The 27,638-nt window shown below is 48.9% G+C and overlaps 1 protein-coding gene across 2 annotated transcripts in view; it reads right to left on the bottom strand.

The window, feature by feature from the left end:
* Sh3bp5 (SH3 domain binding protein 5) overlaps positions 1-27,638 on the bottom strand; it is a 71,113-nt gene that overhangs the window by 9,031 nt on the left and 34,444 nt on the right. For both annotated transcript variants that reach the window (XM_046453026.2, XM_046453027.2), the window contains exon 4: positions 4,641-4,805. In XM_046453026.2, coding sequence (XP_046308982.1) covers positions 4,641-4,805 — 165 coding nt within the window. The remainder of the gene's footprint in view (positions 1-4,640; positions 4,806-27,638) is intronic.

Here is a 27,638-nt window from a genome sequence, read left to right as displayed (position 1 = left end):
TCCCCAGCTCTTCAAAGAAAACACACAGCTTCCCACCTTGAAGGGGAGAGGGGGGCCCCAAGCTTGTCACCTGGTACATCTCCTAGGTAACCAAGGAGCTCCTCCATCTGCAGCCTAGAATCTGGCCTGAGGTGTGTGGTGATGGAAGGGAAGGGAGGGTAAGGGAGGAAGAGGGAGCCCAGGGACAGGGGCTGTGCCTGCAAGGTTGAAGCAGCAGGGGACAGAGGCAGAGCCACAGAGGAAAGCCATAATGAATCCCTCAAGGTAGCTGGGACCAGCCTGAGCAATCAGACCAGTGCTTGAACCTCGGTCCCAGAGCAGCCTTTTCCCCCTCAAAGCCTGCACGAACCAGGTATTGTGATCTGGACTCCAAGAATTCTCCTCCCATCTGCAAGGTCTGCTTTCATTTTACCGCCATCATTGAGTCAGAGCTGCATGTGGTGATTGAACACCTACTGCATACAAAGGCACTGTGCAGGACACAGTTGACTAAACTCTGGGCTGACAGCCTTGTTGGTGTGGACACTCCTAGCAGCAGTGACCATTGTTCAAGGCAGTGGGGGATCCAGGGGGCCTTGGAACAGGCGTGGAATCTGAGGTGATGGATGAGGAGGAGGAAGACACACTTCTGACATAGGCCAGTTTTTCCTGGCTTCTACTCACAGGTCCCTGAGGCCTATCTGCCATTTCCATAGGATGATCACATGGGGGACACAAAGGAAAACAGGGCACAAAGCTCAGCTTTCTGCCTCATTTCCCTGAGCTGGAAGGCTCCAGGTGAACTTAGCGGAAGGAGACAACTGTCCAACGTGAAGAAGGTCTTCACTTCCCTCCAGATGGTTCAGAACTTTCTCACCAGAGTGGGCTCTGTCCTGGGGATCATCCATCCACAGGCTCTGTGAGCTTCAGAGTGTCCACTGTAACCTTCAGGACTAAGAAGTCAGGCCATCCTGAGGTTCCGCAAACCTGCAGAGACGCACTCCTGCCCCTCAGACCTACCCCAAATGCTCAAGAGTGGACCGCCCACTGGTGCCCACTGTCTCCCAGCAGACCCAGGCAGCTGAAGCTGGCACTGCACCCAGGCCCAAGAAGGCAAGCACAGAGGGCCCTGCAGAAGGTCTGCCAGTACGAGGGTGCTGTGGGAACCACAGACCTCTGCCTCTCCTCTTCCTGGGCCGTCAGGACAGAGTCGGCCTGCTGCACTCCCCGAAGCACCAGAGCAGCTGGGGCCTAAAGGTCCAGGGACCATGGAGCTACTGATCAACAGCAGCCCCTGCTCATGGTAAGCCCACAGAAGATTCCAGACAGCTGTGCCTTCCTGCCGACGGGCACCAAACAGGTGTGCCAGCCTGGCGAGGCACAGCCTCCTTGCTGGGTCCCACCAGAGAACAACCTGAACTCACCCGCAGCATGGCACTCAGCCTCCCAACATGGCCTTCTAAACTGTTCCCAGCCTGAGGTTCCTCCCCCCTCAGGTCTACTCGGAACCTCATTCAGCATCTTCTGAGCATGTTTCTTCTTGCATCCCTGTTCCAAGAGGACCCCAGAGGTGGCTCTCCATGCCACGTGAGAGACTTATGGTTTGGGGCCATTCATAGCAGGGCAGCTGTCCTCAGCAGCTTGTCTGCCATCCTGGGCCTCATGTTCACTGCGGACCAGGGAGCAGAGGCTGGCCATGTCCCGTCTTCTCTAGCAGCTGCCTGCTGCCAGCTCATAAGCCGTGACTCCCTCTCCATTTCCAAGTCACACTGCCCTCTTCTCTGTCTGGCTCCTTCAGCAGACATCAGAAAAGGCAATCCTTCCCTCACAGGTGGCCGGGGTCTCCCGACTCAGAGGATAAAAAGCCATCACTTTCCCATGAAGGCTGTCTCAAGGCCAGAGCATCCAGGAGTAGCGGGGACTGTTGCCCAAACCTCTCTCTGGAGAGCAGAGGGATTCAGAGCCCTGTGCCCCAAGGGAGGTTGCTCAACAGCAGCCTCCTTGGGTCTGACTGAAACTCCTCGCTGTTCCTGTGGCCCTGTCTGTGGTGTGACCTGTGGCCTGATAGAGAGCACCTCGGCTCCTCACATGCCCCAGGATGCTGGCTTCAATTGTGGCTCCATGGCTGGGCACGGAATGTCACCATAGCAAATCTAAGGGGAATGAGAGGGGACATGCGGATGACCTTAGGTGAGGTGTGTGTGTGGAGATGAGGAAGAACAGGCGATAGGAAGAACCAGCTTCCTGGTGTATCCAGAAGCAAGACAAAATGGCAGATACTTTCTGGAGCCTTGATTTTATTTAGAAAGAGGAGCTCACTGAGTTTCTTTAGCACCTCGCTGTTGTGGAGGCTGGCTTTGAACTCGCCATCCTCCTGCCTCAGCCTCCTGAGCTGCTGGGATTACAGGCTGCACCACGGCCATCTATTTCGTTCTTTTTTAAGGAACAGAGTCAATGATTTCTGAAATAATTTCTTAAAGGCTGGCGTGGATCTTCAGCTGGGCGTCAGGGGTACTAAAAAGGAAGGTGAACCTGCAGCTAAGTTCGAATTTCCTTTAGTGTTTTGTCCTTTTACACCTTAGCAGGCTTTGTCTTGTGATTTCCCTAGACCACCAACCTCCCCTTTGTGTTTTTTTTCATGAGTTGATGCAGGGAAACAATTCCCGCCTATGTTTAGCTCTATGAGCATCATGACCACTAGGGGGCAGGAGACTCAAGGCCACAGAAGCCAAGCAAGGCCAGAGTGCCTCCGGCTTCCAGGGGAGGTGGCATAAAGTCAACGCAGATTTGAGTCTTCAAGTGATTTGTGTGTCAGGCTTTCTATTTAAGGACACTCAAGGCCATCTTTAATTATTAGATACCCCAGGACTTGAGCAGCCGTGGCATGTGATGTTGAAAAGGGAGAAGCCATTGGCACAGACTCCTGACTTTTCTATTCCAGTCCCGCAGGCAGCTCTCAGGGAGACACCAGACTAGAGTTGCAACCCCCACTCCTCCGCATGTCACTTCAGCCTCATCAGCAAGGTCTGGTGGGAGTGGCTGCAGCCATTGAAGTGACACTCAAGCACTTGCCTACCCTGTAGCAACCCTCTGGCCTCGCTTCTACGTTCTTTTTCTGGCTCTTGTGTTCTCAACCTAGAATGGGACAGAGTGTGCACGACAGACCGAGGCTACTGCCAAGGGATGCCAAGAACACAGGCCAGGACATCCCAGGAGCAGCTCAGGAGCCAGGCCTGGAAGAGAAGAGCGGTATCCAGAACATGCTGTAAGACCCCTGGTAAGCTCCGCAGAGTTAGCAAGTGTCACCGAGCCAAGCAACTGTCCCTGCTTGTTATGATCTGAAAGTTTGCATCTCCCCAAATTCATGTTATAACCCAATCCCCCAAGCAACGGTATTAGGAGCAAGGCCTTTGGAGGTGATAAGGTCATGAGGGTGGGATTAGGACCCTTATAAAAAGGGGCCTAAGAGCTAGTTTGCCCCTCCATGGAGTGAAGAGACAGCAAAAAGACAGCCCTCTAATGAACCAGGAAACAGATCCCTGCCAGATGCATCCTCCGGAACTTTCATCTTGGACTTCCCAGTCTCCAGAATCATGAGAAATACACGTCTGATATTTATAAGCCACCCAGTTTGTGGCATTCTATGGTAGCAGCCCAAATAAATCAAGACAGTACCACTTCTGATTCTGAGCAGGGTGACCAAAGAGGTCTTGGGATCTTCTAAAGAGACAACAGATAACGGCCTAAATCCCAGTGAGTCTAATACTAGAAAAAGGTCATCCACCGTCCACTTCCTACTCTATGCAGGCTCCCTGAGTCCCAGCTTCAACCTGGAAAGCCAGGCCCAAGCGCCTACTTCATTCTGATCTTACCCACCATGACTCCCCACTTTCCACCACCAGCATATGCATACCCTAAATGAACACCCAGCATGGCTTCACACTTTGTGTGTGTGTGTGTGTGTGGGGGGGGGGTAACCAGGGATTACACTCAGAGGCACTCAGCCACTGAGCCACATCCCCAGCCCTATTCTGTATTTTATTCAGAGACAGGATCTCACCGAGTTGCTGAGTGCCTTACTTTTGTTGAGGCTGGATTTGAACTCGCAATCCTCCTGCCTCAGACTTCTAAGCCGCTGGGATTACACAGACACTTTTTTTCTTTTTCTTTTTTTTTAAGATAGGGTCTAAGGTGCCCAGGCTGGCCTCAAACTTGCGATCTTCCTGCCTCAGCCTCCCAGGTGGCTGGGATCACAGACACACTACCACTGTGCCTAGCAGAGACTATTCATCAAGAGGCTCCATCTGGCATTCAAAACCCAGACAGCCCTGGAAAATGACATGGCTCCTGTGGGAAGCCCAAGTCCACTGTCAAGACCTTCAGGGATGATCTAATTCAGACAAACCTTAAACAATAGGGAGAAAGGGCAGCTCCACTGTCACTGGGTGACTGTCATCCCAGAGTACGACTCAGGGCCAGGCCCAGCCAAGAGACCACAAGGAGAAGTTAACCTGTGGCTTTTAGAATGTTTTTAGGCAAAACTGGGAGTCTGTTAACTATGCTTGGGGGAAACCACTACACACACATAAGCACAGACCCAGACCAGACACACACACACACACAGACACACACACGCACACACACGAGGCTATGAGTCCTACCCTCTGGGTGGCGTGATTCAGCATCTCTTGCCAGGCGGAGTCGAACTGCCGCTTGTCATCCTCCAGCAGCCGCTGCTCGGCCAGGGAGATGGTCTCTTTGGCAGCACGGAGCACCTCGGTGGCCCTCTGGAAGTCCTGTGTGGCTTTCTGAGCCTCCAGCTGAGCCTGTGCAAGAAAGAACCCTCGTGAGGCCTCAGGCAATCACGACAGGGCCCCAGGGTCCATACCCTCCAAATGCTGAGCTGCCCAGGCCCAAGACACACCCCTCCAGCTCTGCTGCTCAGCTGGGGGCACAGAGGTTGGCACCTCCAGGCCTCACTGACACCTTCCCTGTCCAGACCCAAGACTCAACTGATGACATGTCAGAACCAGATAGCATCCCCTGGCTGCATTCTGTGCATGGGGAGTCATGGCTGTGCGTACACAGGCTTCCCCAAAGCTGGCTGGAAGCAGGGCTGTGACCAGGTTGCCAGCAGTGTAGGCTCTGACCCAGTTCTGTCACCACCAGTTGGTCCCCCACTCAATCCACACTGACACCAGTGATGGGGCAGGAACAGCACCAGCCAGGCAATGGGAAGGACCTCATCGTAACAACAGAGTCACTGCTTCCAAGGGACATCGAGTGGGGCAAGCAACCTCTAGTATAGCTGACCATACATCTAAAGCCCCACATATGGCCCCTGAGCACCTGAATTGTGACTATTCCACACTGAGTGCAAAACACCCTAAGTTTAAAGACTTAGTACAAAAGACAAGACAGTTATACATTAAATTTTCTATTGGCCAGGTATAGTTGAACATGCCTGTAGTCCCAGAGACTTGGGAGGCTGAGGCAGGAGGATCCTAAGTTCAAGGCCAACCTCAGCAACTTAGCAGGGCCCTATCTCAAAAGAAAAAAATAAAAAGTACCAAGGATGTAGCCCAGTGATAGAGTGCTCCCCAGTACCACCAAAAGTAAATAAATGATACTAATAAAATAAAAATGTAAATCAGATAGAAGAAGGGGACCAGAGGGAGGGAGGAGAGGGAAAGGGAAGGAACTGGGGAGTGAAACTGATCAAATTATACTGTTTTGTGTGTGTGTATGAATATATTATAACAAATCCCACTGTTACGTACATTATAATGCACCAATAAAAAAGAAAAAAAAAACATTATGTAGAAATAATGCAAATATGGTCACAAACTAATAAATATTTTTTAAAAATGTGAATTAGCCAGGGGTGGTGGCATGCTGGGAATCCCAGGGGCTTAAGAAGCTGAGGCAGGAGTATATTGAGGTCAAACCCAGCCTCAGCAAGTTAGGGAGACCTTGTCTCTAAGTATAAAAGGACTGGGGATGTGGCTCGGTGGTTAAGCACTCCTAGATTCAATCCCCAGTACCGCCCCCCCAAAAAAATTTAAAATCATATGATGAAGTAACATTTGGGATCTACCAGGCTCAATAAAATATATTAAAATTTAAAATCAATTTAAAAATGATTAATTTTAAGTCATTAACATTAATTTCACCATGGCTACCAGGACATCTTTTGGACAGCAGACACCCCTACCCTGAGAGTGGTCCACAGGACTAATTGTGCCGCACCATAGGAAAGGGGCAGAGGAAACAGGCCAGCTGCCATTTTCTATAGGCTTGCCTTGAATTCCCCACCAGAGCTCAGGAAGTCGCTGCAGCGCCCACCCACCTCCACCCTTGGTTAACCAGGTCCCCAAGTCATTTTACTTGAGCCTTGAAGGGACAACCCCTGGGACTCAAGACTGGGGAAGGCCAGGGGCCTCACCCTTCCCCAGAGTGATTCTCACATGACTTGGAGGAACTTTTCAGAAACCACAGGCTGAGGACACTAAGGGAAAAAAGAAACCTCAGAGGCTGGAGCACCCCATCCCCCTGGGCCAGAAACAATCCTCGGCACCCCTGGTTACCGCCCTGCCACACACCCAGCCCTCCAGGTGCTGAAATGAGCATGGAAGAGACCAGAGGTTGGTACAGACTGCAGAGTCGCACAGGAGAGTGTCCCAGGACAGAGGGAAACACCAGTCGGGAATGTGAAGGACAAATGACTCCCAGTAGATGGAATTGAGGAGGACTTCCTCAGGAAGACTCCTAGCTGAGGACTGAAGGACACAGATGACTTGCAGGGTCACAGCAGGCCAGGAGGAAGCATCTGAGGCTCTGAAGACCTATTATAAAACCTAGTATCTATAGGAGAGTTGACAAAAAGCCCGAGAATGACTTTTTAGGGGTACTGGGGATTGAACCCGGGTGCTTAACCACTGAGCCACATCCCCAGCCCTAGTTTTTATATTTTATTTAGAGACAGGGCCTCTCTAAGTTGCTTAGGGCTTCACTAAGTTGCCGAGGCTGGGTTTGAATTCGCCTTGTGCCTCAGCCTCCTGAGCCGCTGGGATTACAGGGGTGCACCACCACACCTGGTGAGAGTGAATTTTTGAAAAGGAATCGACTAGAAATCTTGAATGAATGCCAGGCTAACCCTTCCAAAGTGGCTGGCAGAACCTATCTGCTGTGGAGATCCAGGACCAGGCAGGCACCTACATTCACTCAGGTGAACCTCAGCCACACAGCAGTATTAAAAGACGCTCACTTTACTAGAACTGAGTGACCTGCTAAGAAACAGATGGCATCATGCCCTCTCAGTAGGTTTCGGCCTCCCAGCTGGGCCTCCAGCCCACCCTTGGTTGTTCCAGGTGAGACAGCTCCGGGCCTCAGTCTGCCCAGACAGGCTGCAGGCAGGGCTGAGGCCCGGCTCCTTCCTCCACCTACAGACTACCTACAGCTTCAAACCAACTCCAGGAGATAATGATTCATCCCATGGGCTCCTAGCACTTTCTAGAATGGAATCTTATTTGTTTTTTTATTTCTAGGAAATCTTAGAATTCCCATTCAGCTCCACTTAAGAGTAGACTCTCCTCCCCCAGTTCTCCTGCTTGCATATAAAGAAAAGGGACACCCTCATGGGGACCTTCTGAAACAGCTGCTATACCTCAGCCAGCACTTCTTCACATCCTTGCCACACCAAATAAGGGAACCACACCTCCTACGTAGAAGGGGACAGGAAGCCCATTTGATGTGGCCTTTTAAAACACGCTCTCTGGCAAATTCCCAACAAGTTTCTGAAGTTTCTGCAAGATTCGTTCTCTCCTGTACTGTAACATCACAAGAAGCACACCAACCTTGTCATGTCACTTATCACAGTCCAACGAAGGGCAGGGCTCAGTCTATATGCAACCCAGACACCAGGTGGCATGTCTCCATCAGTTGCCCCCTTACTGGTCCATTCATTCAAGTTGACGCTGGGCGTCTGGTCCACACCCACTGCCTGTTCCCTCAAGTTCCTTGGGAGCAGAGGCTTCGAGGATCAGGATAAGGTGATGTGCCCCTGTGACTAATTTGCAGCTAATGAGGAGGCAATGAACATGGAGTGGACCTGCAGGAGGGATCCTGTCACAGATTAAATGTTTGTGTCCCCTACCATATCTACACGTAGAAGCCCCAGCCCCCAATTTCACTGTCTTGGGAGGTGAAGGAAGTAGTTAGGGTTAGATGTGGTCATGACCGTGAAGCCCTCGTGACAGGGTTAGTACCATCATAAGAAAAGAACTGGGACTCCTTCACTGACAGGGACCAAGAAAGGGGATGTGAGAACACAAGGCAAAGGCGGCCTTCTACAAGCCTGGAGAGAACCCACACCAGACAGTGAAGTTGCTGGTACCTTCGTCTTGGAACTCGCCAACCTCCAGAATTAACAGTCAGAACGAAATGTCTACACACCCAGGCTACGGTACTGTTTTGCAGCAGTCTGAGCAGACTAAGACAGCTACGGGTATCAAAAGGGCACTGCTACTGGGCGCAGTGGCACATACCTCTAATCCTGGTGGCTCAGGAGGCTGAGGCAGGAGGATCACAAATTCAAAGGCAGCCTCAGCAACTCAGCAAGACCCTGTCCCTAAATAAAATATAAAAAGGGCTGGGGATGTGCTCGGTGGGTTGAGTGCCTCTGAGTTTAATTCCCCATTTTAAAAAAAAAAAAGGCATAAAATACCTAAAAATGTAGAAAAAGCTTTCAACTAGGAAGTTTTGAGGTACCTGCTAGAGATCACATTTCCCTTTTTTTGAGGTGGGGATTGAACACAGGGGCACTGAATCACTGAGACACATCTCCAACCACACCACACTACTCCCTTTTAAAAAAAATTTTTACTTAGAGACAGGGTGTCTCACTAAATTGCTTAGGGCCTTGCTAAGTTGCTGAGGCTGGCTTTGAACTGGTGATTCTGCTGCCACAGCCTCCTGAGCCACTGGGATTATAGGTTGTGTGCCACTGCAACCAGCCAGATCATATTTCATCATTTTTCTTTTTCTTCTTTTTGTAGTACTGAGGATTGAACCCAAGAGTGCTCTACTACCAAGCAACTCCCCCGGCCCTTTTAATTTTTTTTTAATTCTGACAGAGTCTCATTAAGTTGCTCAAGCTGGCCTCAAACTTATGGTCCTCCTGCTTCAGCCTCTGAGCAGCTGGGATCACAGGTATGCACGACTGTCCCTGGCCCACAAAAATACATTTCTAAAACCACACACACAAGGAAAGCACCAGGCAGGAGCCCCAGAGGAGGGGGAGTACCCTATTGCTCGTCACTAGCAGAACAGTCCATCCAACATGTATTAAGTCCCTCTGGAGGCTCAGCTCTGGAAGGGCTAAACCCACATCTAAACAAGGGACTCCAATTCAGTTCACTAGGAACCCTAAAACAAGGCCAGCCTTGACAAGACACAGAGGTGTAAAATACCAAGGGAATATAAGGAAGGCAGAAAGTATGTGAAAGGTCTCATAGGGAAGGCTCCTCAGGGGAGAAGGGGTCAGCCATCAGGCCAGGCCACATCCCAGAGTTTCCACACGCAGGCTGCTTTCCAGTGTCATCATGGGACCTGTGACCTCCAGAGTCAGAAGCAAATTTAGCACTCCCAGAGAGCACTGGCTATTTAGTGCTCACACCAGACATGAAAGAGGACGCCCAGAAGTCTTTGGCACCTCCAATCCAGTTTAACCTTCAGACCCTCACAGAGGACCCAGGCCCTGGTTTTAGTGCGTAATTGGAATAAGGACCGCCATCCACAGGCTCCCTCACGTGAACAAGTGGCACGATGATTCACGCCCAAAGGACAAAGGCAGGAGGGGAGCCCAGCTTATAATAGAACCGAGGAGCAAAACGCTCGCAGGGCTCGGTCTGAGCTGTAAGATGCGACCCGGGGAAATGTTAACTATCTTCCTGACTCATAGATCCTGACAGCTTTCAGGGAAACAGCTCCACGGGGAGAATTTTAAAAGGCTGCTCATGAATGGACGCGATAAGTGACCTTCATTACGCGCTGTCCCAAGCATGACCGGGAAGCACTTGGAAATGCACAGGCATCCCACAAAGTGTCATCAGCAAAGAGGGCTGCCATTGTCCAGTGAGAAAGGAGACGGGCTGTAGTCATGACCGTGACTCACATCCACACTAGCCCAGATCTGCTCTCAGAACAAGAGCATCCAAATATTTGCACCGTGACTGTGACAGAGGTGGAAGGAAGTTGACAGACTTCCCAGTTAAGTTCCTCGTTTTTTGTTTAGAGACACCTAGTTGCTTAGGGCCTCACTAGGTTGCTGAGGCTGGCTTTGAACTCACGATCCTCCTGCCTCAGCCTCCTGAGCTTCTGGGATTACAGGCGTGAGCCACCATGCCTGGTGAGCCCCTCATTTTCCTAAGGAGAGCCCAGAGTTGCAAGGGAACTTGCCGACACCACACGGCTCTCACGTCCGGCCAGAGCCAGGAACCCAGAGCCCCAACTGCTGGTCTGCGGCTATTTCTGCTGGGTAGTTCTGACACTTGACTAACGTTACCACTGGTGAGTCTACCTGTCAGCAAGGAGATCAGCAGAGGGGCTGAGGATGGGAACACAGACCACACATGACTTGCCACTTCCTAGATGGGGTTCCTGTCCTCACACAGATCTCACAAGCACACCAGCCAGTTAGCTCTGAAAACTGGAAAGGAGCAGGCAAGGTGGTGCACACTTGTAAACCCAGTGGCTTGGGAGGCTGAGGCAGGAAGATCACGGGTTCAAAGCCAGCCTCAGGAACTTGGTGAAGCCCTAAGCAACTCAGCAAGACCTCATCTCTAAATAAGTATGAAAAAGGGCTGGAGATGTGGCTCAGTGGTTAAGCGCCCCTAGATTCAATCCCTGGTACCAAAAAAAGAAAAAAGAAAAGTGAGAGACTTCCAGAATCCTTGGATGCCGGAGCAGACTTGGGAGGAGTGGTGTGGGGGAGGGGACTTAAGGGCTTTCAAGCATGAGGCCAGCAGGGACCTTAGTGGGCAGTAAGCACTACAGAGGGAGGAGAGGGAGGAACTGGCTTCTCCTTCTCCTGAGTGCCTGGACTGGGATGAACCGGCTGCCCCAAGACCAGAAAAAGGTCCAGGGGCTTTCTGTCCCTGTTTTTGTGTTTCAATATGATACAATTCTGTCCTTGCCTCTCTATGGAGGAGGTTGTACACAGGGCTGGAACGAATCCTCCCCCAGCCAGAAGTTCATGAAGAACTCTCAGATCTCTTTCCAACCTATCTGAGGAAGATCAAACCGCTTTGAAATCATGTTCCAAACCCCCTGTGAGCCTCTGCATCAAAGTGGAAAAAGAGACGACATCTTTTGTCAATTTTACTAAAGCTGTGATTTCTACCTATTTTCTGGGGAATCCTAGGGATCAGCTGTTGATAGACTGCCCTGAGTCTTTTCATCTTGGAAAGTTCCTCCTATTCCCCTTTCAAACTTCTTTGAAAGGTTAAGTGGCAAGCAGCCAGAGATGGGTACTAGCCATTTCTGGTACATTTTGCGCCTGAGGTCATTTTGGATAAAAACATGATAATCAGAATCAACCCCAGCCAAGCCTGTTGGTGTGATCCCAACAACTCAGGGAGCTGAAGCAAAGAGGATTGCAGATTCGAGGACAGCCTCAGCCATTTAAATCCTGTCTCACAATTTTAAAAAAGGGTATGGACGCATCAGCTCGTGCCTGTAATCCCAGTTTCCATTCAAAATCATTTCGTATGGAGAATTCCATTAAGTTCATTTGATTCCTTGATTTTAACAGCCGGTGTTCCTAATTTTTTCACTTTTATTATTTAGTCAAATTTACTAGGAACAATCCATTTCTACTTCAAAATGGCAGATTTGATCTAGTGATTAGTTTCATCCATATCACACTTTACTAACTTATATCAGTGGCTTTCCACTATTTCCATCTAACTACGTTTTCCTGGATCTATTGCCACTGTTCTGTCTTGCAGTACTGGGGACAGAAACCAGTGCCTTATGTGTGCTAGGCAAGTGCCTTTTTTTTTTTTTTTGGTAGCAGGGATTGAACCCAGGGGCACTTAACCACTCAACCTCCTGGGTCGCTGATATTATAGGAGTGTGCCACCACACCCAGCCGGCAAGTGCACTCTTAAATTTTTTTTTCCTTCTATTTTCCTTCAAAGCTGGAATTGAATAAAACCTATTTTCCTGCCAGTTTGATCCCGAATATATCTGGAACAGCAAGTGTTTACAGCCCAGCCTCACTTCCCCCATATCAGTGCCACTGGCTAACACCACCACTCAACTGTACCCCAACTCAGTGCTTTATAGATATGAAAATTCAACTTATCTGGGCATCAATTCTACTCAGACTCAAAGGTTACCACATACAGTCTGAGCCATTACTACACTGTAGATTATTTCCAACAATGTATTATAAAATATATATGTGTGGGGGGGAGGGACGTGGTGGTGCACACCTGTAATCCCAGCAGCTCAGGAGGCTAAAGCAGGAGGATTGCAAGTTTAAAGCCAGCCTCAGCAATTTAGCAAGCCCCTAAGCAACTTAGTGAGACCCTATCTCCAAATAAAATGTAAAAAGGGCTGGGGATGTGGTTCAGGGGTTAAGTGCTCCTGGGTTCAATTCCTAGTACCAAAAACAAACAAAATTTTACATATATGTATATATATATGTGTGTGTGTGTGTGCGCGTGCGCGCGCGCGTGTGTATCTACATATGCTACAAACTAAATAAAAGATCTTTGGTCTGAATTCATCCTTAGAGAAATATGAGGAAACAGTGATTTGAATAGCCACAGGGCCAGCAGCCTTATCAGTGGATGGCCACACAGCTGTTAATATATCATCTGTCCAAGGGGCCCCAGGGGGTTAGAAACACAAAGGTCAAATAGTTTTGCTCTGTCCTGGGGTTAAAGATGAATTACTTAAAAGTAAAAATTAAACAGCTATTACTTGCTTCAAAACATAGTTACAAATGAGAACAAAGAGCTGGGAGTGGGAGATGCTTGCTGAGGAAATAAGATCAGCTAGTGGTTCACTGGAGAAGGTGAATGATTCACAGGGGCCCACTATATTCTTTTCTCTACTTGTATAAATTGAATTTTTTTTTTGGTAGGGGCGTTTCCAGGGATTGAATCCAAGGACATTTGACCACTGAGCCTCATTCCCAGCCCTTTTTTGTATTTTATTTTGAGGTCTCACTGAGTTGCTTAGCACCTCACTGAGTCACTGAGGCTGGCTTTGAAGTTGCAATCCTCCTGCCTCAGCCTCCTGAGCTGCTTGGATATATTTGAAATTTCTGACCCAGTTTCTGCAGAATGATCCCAATTCCTGAGTCACCTAGGGTCTCAGACTGGCCAGAGTTTTTGATTCAAAGGTTTCAGCTGGGGACACTGGGGAGGGTCACCCAGCATTGAGTCCACCTCTGTTCATCTTCCTTCAGTGCTGGGCATGAGCCTGCAACTTGCCTCTGAACACAGAATGTGCATCCAAACCGTGCAAAAGGGCCTCCTATTCCACTCAGGCAGCATTTGTCCCTTTGCCTCAGGTTGGCACCATTTATGGCCCTACAGAGTCCCCCTAACTCATATAAAACTTACCAGCAGGAAGGGATCCCTAGAGCCTTGGGTATTCCAGGATACAGAATGCTACTTAGCCCAATCAGCTTGTGGAAGCTGGTCAGCCAGCTCATTCCCAGGATTCCTTCCCACATTTCTATCCCCTTCACCATGACTGGCAACTTAAATGGTTTGCCAGCCATGCAGAGTGGGTCCTCCGAGAGTAATGCATCCCAAATCAAATCCTTCAGGGACGTAACAGATGCTGTGCTCTTCCTGCCCACCCTTGGCAGAAGGGTGCACCCACATTCTTTCCTGGGCTTCTTGCTCATACTGTCTGAACTGGAGCGGTATCCACCTGCTGAACTACAGACTGGCAACTGGGTGCCATGGCACACGCCTGTAATCACAGCGGCTCCAGAGGCTGAGGCAGGACGATCATGAGTTCAAAGCTAGCCTCAGTAACCTAGTGAGGCCCTAAGCAACTCAGTGAAACCCTGTCTCTAAATTAAATACAAAAAAGGGCTGGGATGTGGCTCAGTGGTTGAGTGGCCCTGGGTTCAAACCCTGTTACCAAAAATTAAAAAAAAAAAAAAAAGAACTATAGGCTGACAAGAGTCAGAGGCCAGGCAGGAGGCACCAGCCAGTTCCAAGGACTAGACAGCAGGGCCCAAGATCCAGATGTCCCAATAGCTCTCCAGGGAGGCACCACCATACACAGACCCCTGGCCCACAGAACCAAACCACAGGGTCTCTAAGAGCAAGGAGTCAGAAATGATACAAACCAACCATTTCTTCTTATAGATTAAAATTCAAGAGTCCAACAAGTCAAATGGCCTGTTCAAAGGGACAAGACTATATATTCTACCAACCCCAATCCAGGTGACCTTCCCTTCTCCCATGTCAGCCACACATACATTCCCTCTGCCCCACAACGCACATGCCACATACCCTGCCTCCAAGTTGTTCAAAAGTGCACTAAATCAGAGTTCCTGTGCTACGGTGGGTTCCCCATGGCCAGCAAGGCTATTTGTACCTCCCTGCCCTTCTGCATCGGCCTCAGTCTCCTGCACTCAGTCCACACATCTGCAACTCCTCATCTCAAGGTCTAAAAGACACACAGACACACACACACCTGTCAAGAGAGCCATTGCACCGGGCACTGTGGTGCACGTATGTAATCCCAGTGGCTCAGGAGGCTGAGGCAGGAGGATGGCTGAGTTCAAAGCCAGCTGCGGAAACTTAGTGAGACCCGTCTCTAAAAAAAACAAAAATAATAACAAAAAAGGACTGGGGATGTGACTCAGGTTAAGTGGCCCTAGGTTCAATTCCTGGTATTAAAAAAAAAAAGAGCCATTTCACCCTTCTACTGGGATCATAATATTAATATATTAATATGACCAGGCATAATAAGCCTGATCATCATCAGCTGACGGGAGTGACAGTGATGCTTTAAGCCACAGGGCAGGGAAGAACTGGGAGGAGTCCATGTGCTCTGTAATTATGCCATATGACAGTCCTTTGTAGCTAATTTGTAGGTGCTGGTCTTTGACCGGAAGGATGAAGCACAGGAGCAGAGAGACGGGTGGATAAGGAACTGGGATGCTGGGCCTGGGAGTAGTGTCTGACCGAGGTATCAGATGCCCTCTGCAAAGCTTTGATCCTGAACCCTCCCCTCCCTCCCCTCCAGCAGAGGAGGAGCCAGGTGGCCAGCTGCTCCCCGTGTCCTTGTTTTGCAGAGCTACCCATACTTCCCATCAATGCCACATGGGCAAATAGGCCCCTGTGGCTCTCTAATCTTCAGGGACCCCAGCTCTCACCGCACCAGAATGCTAACAAAAGACACATTCCAATGTCTTGCACAGAACTGGCATTGATCGGCCAGGACAATCGGGCCACTATGAGACCGCAAACTGTCCAGAGAACCGGGAGGCACAGGGCACATTCCTGGCACCAACAATGACCATTGTTTTGGGCCTACAACCTTGAATAAGTCACTAAACTTCCTGGATCAGAATGCCAAGGCCTCTGATAACACCCAGGAAGCCTTAGTTACAGTACTGAGAATACATGGTCCCCACCAGGGCGCACAGTACGGCACTCTGTAAAGCAGTGTCTGCCTGAGACAGGAGCAGGTGGGAGTCAGCAGGATGGGGCACCAAAGGGCTATTTTGTTATCTTCCTTATTATTGTACCTTTGCAATTTTTTCCATTAGAAGTTCATAAAATTGTTTTTTGATACAAATTTAAAACTTGTTTCTTTGTCAAGAATTGCTCTGCTATTTACCTACCACACAGTTCTTTCTTTAAACTCAAAAAACTATGTTGCTGGGTACAGCACCAGCCTAATGAAGGAAGAGGGGTGGTCCACACTACTTATCAAACCAAAAATAACCACGGTAGCCCGGCATTATGGTGCACGCCTGTGATCCTAGCAGCTCGGGAGGCTGAGGCAGGAGGATCTCAGGTTCAAAGCCAGCCTCAGCAACTTAGTGGGGCTCTAAGAAACGCAACAAGACCCTGTCTCTAAATAAAATACAAAAGGGGGCTGGGGATGTGGCTCAGTGATTAAGTGGCCCTGGGTTCAATCCCCAGTACCAAAAAAAAAAAAAAAAAAAAAAGAACTATTAGGTGCAAGGATGTGATCTTGTGATCTTTATTTATCTTTTATGTGTAGTGCTGAGGATCAAATCCACGGCCTTGTATGTACTAGGTGAGCGCTTTACCGCTGAGCCACAGTCCCAGCCCTGAAGATGTGATCTTTCAAAGGTTCTTCTGTTAGAGAAATAAGTATTTAGGGTTGAAATGATATGGTATCTGTGAACAACTTTAAATAGCCAAGAAAGCCAGCCAGAGCAGGTGAGGAGATGGGACGTGACCAGCAAGATGTTCTGAGCTGTTGGGGGGTGCTGGCGATGATACGTAGGGGTTCATTCATTATTCTCGTGACTTTCATGTAGACTTGAGGAATTCCATCAGAGGAAGCGGTCAAAAGTGTGGAAGCCTTTGGTTCAGTGGATGCTCTTGCTATTTCCCTGCTACACAACCAAATTCAAGAAACTGCTACTCAAAAAACTGGGAAACCAAAAAAAAAAAGGGGGGGGGCACATTTTAAAATAACAAGTGAATCAAAGAAACCAAAAAACAATGAGGATGCCTGTGAGACTGGCAATGAGAGAACACAAGAAATCAACTGTTGCCTGGGTAAGACAAGAGAGCCAAAAACCAAAGTGCAGGCGCTGGGGTGAGCCTGCCCCTCCCTGCACCCCACTTCCACTGCCCTGGTGGAAGGAGCATAAAAGGAGCCAGGGCAGGGTGTTTATTATACCCCCTCTGTGTTACCAACCTGTAGTCCTGCTGGTAAGTACTACTGGGCCCGGTTTCACACCCAAGGAAAGAGGGTAAGGCCCAAGGGCACATGGAAACACAGGAAGGAGCCTGGCACTGAGATCCAGGCCTCCTGGCTCTGACCACTGTAGAGAAAAAGTACAAACATGGACCCACACATGTCACTCCACTTCACCATTGGTTGAGACTTATGATACTGATGACAGAAAAGCCACACTCAGTGGTCACGTGATCCTGGGTTCCATCCCTGGTAACAGAACAAAAGCCATAGCTGGGCACAGTGGGCACGAATGTAATCCCAGGGGCTTGGGAGGCTGAGACGGGAGGATCTCAAATTTAAGGCCTGCCTCAGCAATTTGGTGAGGCCTTAAGCAACTTAGTGAGACCCCGTCTCAAAAAATAAAATAAAATGGGCTGGGGATGTGGCTCAATGGTTAAGCACCCCTGGGTTCAATCCCCAGTACCAAAAACAAAACACAGAACCCATTGGGCCACCCTTAGATCAATGAGTTCCGCACCCGCACCTGCACCTCCCCTTTGCCTAGGGCTCTGGCCAAGACTGTTCAATCCCTTCCCACCCCCAAGTGTAACAAATGAGTCCTAAGGAAACCTCAGCAGATGGGCCCAGCATCAGTTCTTAGCTGGATTATTATTAAAGCTTTGTAACTGGTCTCCCTCTTGCAATCTCACATGGCCAACATGGGTGTGAAACTGGGATCAGAGGACTTACTAGCACGACTACAGGCCAGACTCCCTGTGTGAGCACCTGGCATATGGTGGGGAGCTAATACCCTGCCCTGGCTTCTTTTATCCTCCCCCCAACAATTTAAACACCACATGGGTATAAATTCAGTCCCACATAATTGCATGGAGGATAGCTGGTAATCTTTCTAATGGGCATATCTGGTAGTATGGCTCACCCACCTATCAATCAACACTGCCCACAACAAAAAGAGGGCACAACACAGATTCTCACTCCTTCTCTACTCGGAGAGGCCCACGACTCACTTCTGGCTCTTACACATACCCTGTCCCCTCCTCCCCACCTAGGGGACTCCTACTCTTCATTCATTCTTTTTTTTTTTTTTTTTTTTTTTTTTGGTTTTGGGGACTGAACCCAGGGGCACTTAACCACTGAGACACATCCCCAGACCTTTTTATTTTGAGACAGGGTCTTAGTTGCTTAGGGCCTTGCTAACTTACTGAGGCTGGCTTGAGCTTGTGATCCTCCTGCCTCAGCCTCCCTAGCTGCTGGGATAACGGGCACGCACCACCACACCCAGCTCCTACTGATTCTTCAAAACCCATTTTGCATGTCCCATTTTCTGTGCATTCTTGTTCTGTGCATGCTGAACTCACGTCAAATAATCATATCTTCTTTCTTCTGACACTTAAAAAAAAAAAAAAAAAACCTCTTGGCCTCCCTCAGCCTCCTTTTCATAGTCAACAGTCCTGTTCTTCCGGGCTTACTGGTTTCCCTTCCTTTTGAACTCCTAACTGTATTACTCAGCTTTGCATCGCTGTGACCAAAATACCTGACGAGAACAATTTAGAGAAGGGAAAGTTTATTTTGACTCACAGTTTCAGAGATTGAGTGCATGGTGAGCTGACTCCACTGCTCCTGGCTCAAGGTGAGGCAGCACATCATGGCATCAGGGTGTGGTGGAGGAGTGCGGCTCTGTTCATGATGGCCAGAAAGTGGAGGGGGGGGGGTGAAGCCCTCCAGGACACACCTCCACTGACCCACGTGCCATCAGCCACACCCCACCTGCCTCCAGTTACCACCCAGCCAGTCCATTCAAACTAGGAGGGAATGACTGGGTCACAGCTCTCACCATCCAATTATTTTACCTCCAAAACTCCTGCATCAACACCAGAGTTTTGGGGAGACACCTCATATCCACACCATTAAGGCCCACTGAGCTTTGATTTCCCAGCATCGGATAGATAATTCATTCAAAGGAAGACTGCACTGCCCAACAGCAGCTGAGCACATGAACTTGCAGAGCAAGAGCTTTGTAAGAGCATGAAGGGCATCATCACCACATACTAGAGACCAACTCCTGTCCCTCCAAAGCCAGTCTCCCAGGTACTATTTTTTCCTCTTTTTAAATTTGTTGTTTAGACATACATGATCGAGTGTATTTTGACATATCATACAAGCATGGAGTATAACTTAATCTAATCAGAATCCCATTCTTGCGGTTGGACATGATGTGGAGTTTCACTGGTCGTGTATTCACATATGGTGAACATAGGAAAGTTATGTCTCATTCATTCCACTGTCTTTCCTATTCCTACCCCTCCTCCCTTCCCTCCCTTCCCCTTTGTCTAATCCAATGAACTTCTATTCTCCCCACCCACCACCCCCTTTTTGTGTGTTAACATCCACATATCAGAGGGAACACTCAGCCTTTGGTTTGGGGGGATTAGCTTATTTCACTTAGCATGATAGTCTCTAGTTCCATCCATTTACTGGCAAATGCCATAATTTCATTCTTCTTTATGGCTGAGTAATACTCCATTGTGTACATGTACCACATTTTCTGTATCCATTCATCTGTTGAAGGGCACCTAGGTTGGCTCCACAGCTTAGCTATTGTGAGTTGAGCTGCTATAAACATTGATGTGGCTGCATCACTGTAGTATGCTCACTTTAGGCCCTTTGGGTATAGACTGAGGACAGGGATAACTGGGTCTTCCTCCTGTCAGCACCTCAAACACCTTGGGAGTTCCCTGGCTTCACCTCTATGGGACTGCCATCAGCAGAGGCCAGTTTTCCCTTCCAGGTACTTTCATTATGTCCTCTATCTCTACCCATTACCCAGGTCTAGAAGGAATAATCCCTACTCCTATGTGCTGTTTTTCTAAGGAAGGTCATGATCATACTCTGTTGACATAAAACTGATTGCTGAGCTCCATGAACCACCACCACCATTCCCAAGACGACAGTGACCCCAAATTTCCTCAAATCACTCAGACCACTAAAAAACAGATCTAAGGTCATGAAGACAACCAGTCACTAAGAGGCATCATTCAACTTGTCACCAGGAGGTTAACTCCTGGATTCAGAGGAAAGAGGCAGCTGGGACAGGTTCAAATGTCCATCTGTCCTCACTACCAGCCCATGGGATGTCCTCATGCCACACGCCTGAGCCGATCCAGGGCCCCACTCACCTCCACTGGGAGTCTGCTTTCCAACAGGACTGAAATAAGGAGGTTCAAAGTCATTAACATTCCTCGGGCCTGAGACAAGACATTTTCAAAACAACAGAAGAGAGTAACAGTGGGTGTGGCCCCTTTCCTGCCAGGTCAGCATCTACCAAAGAAAGCCTCTAAACATGGGGGCCTCTCTATGTTGGCCAGGACTGACTGGTCTCCCTCCTGTCAGCACCTCAAACACCTTGGGAGTTCCCTAGCTTCAATTCTAGGGGACTGCCCTCAGCAGAGGCAGAGGACACACCCGTTCTAAACAAAGGGACCTACATTAACACCAACTCCTTGCAACCTGGAAGCTCTGAGTGTTCTTCCTACTGGGAGAGACCCAGGCCGGGGATGAGGGGGAGATAAGGAGCAGAAGAAACAGGACCAACTCAAACCCAGGAAAACCAACATGTGCTCAATGACCAGACCCTCCTGGTCAGTCCCCAGACCCAAGACTCTGGAGGCCAAAGTGCTGTAGCACCTTCAGGCATTTGTGATTTTTTTTCCTTCCCTCCCATGGCTCACACAAGTAGATAAATGTCTCCACGTACATTGATCCTTGGAAATAGCCATTAGCCGTGATGCAAAAACTAACCTGAAGCTGGGAGTGATGTCGCATGCCTGTAATCCCAGCAGCTCAGGAGGCCGGGGGATTGTGAGTTCAAAGCTAGCCTCAGCAACTCAGCAAGGCCCTGAGCAACTCAGTGAGATCCTATTTCTAAACAAAATATTTTTATAAAAGAGCAGAGGGTATGGCTCAGTGGTTAAGTGCCCCTGGGTTCAATCCCTGGTATCCCCTACCCCCAAACTAACCCAAAACAATAACTCACCTGAAAATCCCCGATGTACTAAGTCATGGCATGTAACCGCCTTTGTGTCAAGATCTGGCTAGTTCCCTCCACTCTACCTCACCTCCTGCAAGCTGAATGCTGCATAATCCAGGCGTGGAGGAAATTTTGCCCTCTGTGAATTTACAGGACTAAATTCCTCTACTCGTTTTAGCAGCATGCGGTATCATAAGATAGTGTATGTGAAAAAAAACACTGCAAACTCCCCCACACTATAAACATACCCACTGCACATCTCTCAACAAGTCTGCAAACTCCTTGAAGGTACTGTGAGTCCCCACCAACAGGATATTGGGGAATCTGTTTTTTTTTTTTTTTTTTTTTTGCAGTGCTGGGGATTAAATCCAGGGCCTCATACATGCCAGGCAAGCACTCTACCACTGATCCACACCTCCAGTTCCGGAATCTGCACTTAGGTGCCTTTCCTACTCCTTCATCCTCCAGAGACACCAGCTCCTCTACTCCCATCTTCTCCAGCTCTTACACTTCGGGGTGGGGTGGGGCAGGCATGCGCCACCATGCCTAGCTCCGGCTTAAGGTTGAGTATCCCTTATCTGAAATGCTTGGAACCAGAAGTGTTTCTGATCTTAGAGTTTTCTTTTTGTTTTTTGTTTTATAATATTTGCATAGACTTTACTGGTTAAGCATCTTTAATCCCAAATCCCAAAATCCAAGACTTTCTGAGTAACAACCTGACAATATGCAAACACATCTGTTTCTGTCAGCTATGCTCAAACCTGCACCACCCACAAGAGGAGCTCCAAAAGAGCCCAAGGTTGAACCGGGCTCGTTGGTGTACACCTGTACTCCCCCGTGATTTGGAAGGTTGAGGCAGGAGGATTGCAAGTTCAAAGTCAGCCTCAGCAATCTAGCAAGGCCCTAAGCAACTCAGCAAGACCCTGTCTCTAAATAAGATATAAAATGGGCTGGGATGTGGCTCAGTGGTTCAGCACCCCTGGGTTCAATCCCCAGTACCAAAAAAATAAATAAATAAATAAATAAAATAAAATAAAAACAAGGTTGAGGGACACAGATCACTGAAGAAATGTGTGGACAAGACAAGAATAACCTTGTGATGGGGTCAGGGCAGCATCTATGCCTCCCGCCTGGGGAGGTTAGGCCAGCATGAACTCTGCGAGCCAGAACTCTGCGACTCCTAGCAGATTACCCCCTTCCCACCTGGTATCAGCAAGCAGAGCAGGTCTGAGGAGCTGGGGACTTTTCCCCTAAAGGGTTAGAAACAAATCACAGGCAGTAGAAGCTGGTGGCAGTGGCTCATATCTATAATCCCAGTGACTGGGGAGCTGAGGCAAGGAGGGTCCCATGTTTGAGGCCTCAGCAACTTAGGAAGACCCTGTCTCAAGTAAAAAGGACTGGGGATTTAGCTCGGTGGTAAAGCACCCCTGGGTTTAATGCCTCCACCCCCAAAATCCCAGGCAACAGAATGAAGAAAAAGAATAAGGTATCATACAGAAGAACCCCAATGTCTCTGAGCCGAGATGATTATGCCTCTGGCCTTTCTAACTCTTCTCAATTGCAAGGTACCCTTCTTACTGCAAGCACCTTTACCCAGCATGCACCAGGCATTAGGAAACTGCAGGAAGGATAAGATGCAAGTTCTTCACTCAAGGAGCTCATGCTCTGGACCAAGGTTGTGTTGTGTTGTTTTTTGGTACTGAGGATTGACCCCCGGGGCACTTAATCCCTGAACCACATATCCCTGGGTCCTTTTTATTTATTCTTTTATTTTTTTATTTTTATTTTTTTTAAACATTTTTAAATTGTAGGTAGACACAATACCTTTATTTCATTTATTTATTTTTATGTGGTGCGGAGGATTGAACCCAGGGCCTCACACATGCCAGACAAGTGTGCTACCACCGAGCCACAACCCCAGCCCCTTATTCTTTTATTTTTGAGAAGAGGTCTCACTAAGTCACTTCGAGCCTCAGCAGCTTAGTAAGGCCCTAAGTAACTTAGATTTAGATTTGAACTTGCGATCCTCCTGCCTCAGCCTCCCAAGCTGCCGGGGATTACAGGCGTGTACCATTGTGCCCGGCTCAGGGAAGGGTTTTTAATCCATGGTTTAGAGCTATGGAAACAGATCAGGACCCCTGTGGCCAGGCCACCCATTAGCTATGTGACTGTGAACACTTTAAATAAACAGGCATGCAGTAAGCAGCCCAAAAGCGTCAGCTGTGATATAAGCAAGCACTATACGGCATGAGCTTTCACAGCACACAGGTGACATTTGAAGGAAGCTGACCCACACCTTGAAGTTTATAATTTAGGCACTCAGGTGCATATGTCTGTTTTCTGAGATCCTTAACTTTTACCAAGTTCTCAAAGAAGCAGAGCTGCATGAAAGCTTAGGAAGGAAGGGGGTGGACAGGAAGAATTCATAAAAGTTACTCCTACCTGTGCTTTCCCTTTTTGTGGGGGAGGGGCTACTGGGGCTTGAACCCCGGGGCACTTAACCACTGAGCCACATGCCCAGCCCTTTTTATATTTTATCAAAAGACAGGGTCTCACTGAGTTGCCGAGGCTGGCTTTGAACACGTAATCCTCCTGCCTCAGCTTCCCAAGCCACTGGGATTACATACACATGCGTCACCACCCTGGGCTGTGCCTTCCTTTTAATCAGACAAAGGTCACAGCTAAGCAGCTCTCTTTGTCCATTGAACTTTTTGTAATGATGAAAATATTCTGTCCATGCAGTGTCCCCCAAATAGTAGCCATCAGCCACATGTGGCTACCGAGCACTTCAAACACGGTTAATGAGACGGAGGCACCAAATATATAATTCCATTTAATATTAATTTATATTTAAGTCACTATGTGCGACTAATGGCTACTGTTACAGAACTAGTCAGTCTGGGGAGGAAAACACTGCAGGAAGAGCCAAACATGCAGCAATGCAAAATACTCCATGATTACTCCGAAATTGTAAAAACACAGTGTTCCCAGCAAATGTGAGTACTGACAGAAGGGGGAGGGTACATGCTCAAGTACAGCACAGAGAGGCACAGATGCCAGGAGAGGAGAGGACAGACGGCAAACAGCGGCCGTGTGGTGCTCAGCTTTGGGCTCAACGCTGGGAACAGAAGAAATGAGCTGTGTTAGAAAGGAACAGAATCAACAGAACATGTATGTAGAGAGACCTAGTTTAAAGAATTGGCTCCTACCATCCCGAAGGCTGGCAAGACCCAGGAAAGAATTGATGCTACAGTTCAAGCCTAAGGTATCTCGTGAAGAAATCTCCTCTTGTGGGGGTAGGTAGGTCACTCTGTTCCATTCAGCCATCAACTGAACAGAACACACACGTTATGAAGGGCAATCTGCTTTGAGTCCACCAAGTTCAATGTCCCTATCATCCAAAAACACCCTGGCAGATCCCTAGAATAGTTTGACCACATACCTAGGTACCATGACTCAGCCAACTGGACATACTTGCTAGTTTTGAGCAAGGCTTTCAGAAGAAAGGATTTTGGCCAAATCATTCAGATGGGAGGACGGGTGCCGGCTTTCTGTTCTCGAGACTAAAAGGCTCAGGGGTCACTCCAATTAAACTGGGCTGCACGAAATAACCACACAAGAGACACAAATACCTTTTTCTTTGGGGTCGCTGTGACGGCTCCTCTGACCTTAAGGGTCCACAGAAAGAGAGAGAGCGAGAGCACGCGCTGACCCCTTTTATTGAGGAGAAGCTATTCAAATGAGGCAAGGGGTCAGGTTTCAGGGGGCTGAGTCTATCTTCATGATGTCCACTGTCAGCAGATTGACTGACACCTGGGTAGGCCACACCCAAGGGCACAGTAAGAGAAGGGGACACACACAAGGCACTTCCATGGAAGATTCTATCCTAAACAGGGCAAGGGGTTATATTACAAAGGAACAGGTGAGCATAGCTTCACCCATGGGGCTGTAGCAAGACACCCATGCACGAGACACTGACCCTAGAACCCAAGAAGGGTGGGGAAAGCTCTGCCATATTTCTGCGACTAAGCGCCTCAGCACCCAGCCAGGGAGTGTGACCCAGGCATGTGCAAGGTTGGTCTCCCACAGACCGGGGCAAAATAGCGGCAGAAGGAGGTGAAGGGGGATCTCACAGTCCAAACGAAACATGAATACTTGCACCAAAGATGTGGCAATGGGAAAGGAGGCAGTTAATTCGTATTTTCAAAAGAAAGTTTGAGCCAGGTGCCATGATGCATGCCTGTAATCCCAACAGCCTGGGAGGCTGAGGCAGGAGGATCCAAAGTTCAAAGGCAGGCTCAGCGAGACCCTGTCTCTAACTAGAATATTAAAAAGAGCTGGGGGTGTGGCTCAGTGGTTAAAGGTACCTGGGTTCCATCCCCAGTACACGCCCCCCCCCCCCAAAAAAAACCCAAAACTCCTGCCCCATGATGAACCTGAGTTAGTTGATCATCATGGGGCTGGAGTTAAGGGAATACTTCTAAATCAGAACTTGAAAAGTCCAGAGAGACTGTCAATCAATCACTCCAACCATTTACTTTTCAGAATAAGCTTGCTAGGTTCTATGGACAGATGTTCACATGAGGGAACGGGAGAAATAAAATCACAACTGAGGAGTGGGGAGAAGGAAGCAAAGCAGGAGTACCCCACGATCAGGAAATGGAATAGAAACGTGCTCCTGAGTGCTGAAGAGGAACAGTCACCATCTGTCCAGGGCCCCCAAACCCTGTTGCCTAGCAACACAGAAGGGCCAAGCTGTGTTGACAAAACTTGCAGCAGAAATACACTTAAACTCCGATTTTCTTCAACTGAAGAATTAGTCACCCCGCCACGCTTTCCGGGGAATGCCTGTGGTTTGCAGAGAGGGAAGGGAGGGAGACCATCCTTGTCAATATCGTGGTTTTATTTAGAAGACAGCGATTAAAAAGAAACATCCAAGGAGCCCCACGATTTCATAGCACAGAACTCTACATCCTGCTTCCCCCCACAAACCTCTACACTGTGGTGACAAGCCACATCTGTTAGCTTCAGAAAGCACGCCACCCGCCCAGCAGCAGCACTCCCTTGGGAACCAGCCACACCTTAGTGAAAAGCCAGGGGGGACAAGGAAAGATAAACTGTCCAGAGCAAAGCTCCCAAGTGACAGAAATGGAAGGGTCTCCTCCAGCTTCACACTGTCTGGCTGTGACCTTGCTTGCAATCAGCTCCTGTTTAGACAGCCCAGCTTCCTGCCACTTGCCAGACAAGAAAGGGTCAAATGCAAGTAAGTGGCTCAGCATGCCACCAGAAGAGAGATCCTCGAGATTAGCAACCCCCTACTTGCATCAGCCCAGCCCAGGATGCCCAAGGTAGCACCAGCCATGCAGGAGGCACAGGCTGCTCTAAGGGTTGAAGGCTTCCGTCCCTAGCAAAGATCTGCTATGTCAGGGCCTTCCGCCCAGTGCAGAAGCTGCCACTTGTCTCCTTCCTGACCCCATCCTAGTTCAAGATTATAGGCATCCAGCCAGGAGCAGAAGAGCACACCTGTAATCCCAGCCATTTGGGAGGCTAAGGCAGGAGGATTGCAAGTTCAAAGTCAACCTAAGGCCTTAGCAACTTAGCTAGTGAGGCCCTAAGCAACTTAGTGAGGCCCTATCTCTAAATTAAAAAAAAAAAAATTATACATTATATATATATATATATATATATAAATAAAGGGCTGGGGATGTGGCTCAGCGTCAAGCAGAACTGGGTTCAATCCCTATACAAAAGAAGAAAAGATTATAGGCTTCCATGACGCAGCTGTCCCTTCCTAGCCTAGACTGACCAGTCTTCCAGGCAAGCAAGAGTTAACCATCTACCCTCCTTCCTTCCCATGAATCTCTCTGGGTGCAAAGGGTCCATCACTCTGCCACTTGCTTTTACTCGCCCCCCCTGGGCAGCAGGGATGACGCAATCCCCGGGACCTGGCTTGGAGCCACCAAGAATGTGAACAGGGCCACAAGGACTGACGTCACCAAGCTAGACCTCCTCACCCAAGTCCCATGGTGAGAACTGCTGCTGGGCAGGCTGGCCAGGCAGAAATGGAAGTGACCAGGAAGAAGGGGAGGCATGACAAAGCCATATTGAAGTCCCAGGAGGGCTGGACAGAGTGCCAGGAGGGGAAGAAATTTCCACGGGTCTCAGAGCAAGAGCCCCTGGGCCAAGCAAGAGCAGGCGGTGGGGGCACACGGGAAAATGACTGCTCAGACGAGCTCAGAACCTGCCATTCTGTCGGTCACGCCTTGTCCTGTATTCCTCAGGCATGTCATTTGGACCCCCATATAGCCACCAAGCATCTTCTATGTGCCAGACACCAGGCAGCAGCCAGAAAAACAGGCAGGCCTGGCTTTACACTCTGCTGCTCCCCCTACAGGGCCTGCCCGCTGTCACCTCAGTTATCATAACACCACCTTGTCACCTTGGTGTAAAGGATGTGACTCCGCTTCCCGGCACATCCTCAGTACATCAGGCGGTGGGAAGCCCCACCCAGAACTCAATCTCAGAGAGCCTCAGGTTCTTCTGAGAAGAACTTAAAAAAAAAAAAAAATCCCTCAAGCACATAAAACACCCAAATCATTCTCTTCTTCCTCATCCCCTCTCTTTCCTTCATCTCTGCCTCTCAGCTCTCCATGTTGCTCATTGCTCTTCCAGTAAACCTCCAGAAGCT

The sequence above is a fragment of the Marmota monax genome, unplaced genomic scaffold (genome assembly GCF_021218885.2).
Source record: "Marmota monax isolate L192 unplaced genomic scaffold, Marmota_monax_Labrador192_F-V1.1 WCK01_AAM20220418_F8-fsc00042, whole genome shotgun sequence".
Lineage (NCBI taxonomy): Eukaryota > Metazoa > Chordata > Mammalia > Rodentia > Sciuridae > Marmota > Marmota monax.
This window is presented reverse-complemented; position numbering and strand designations above follow the sequence as displayed.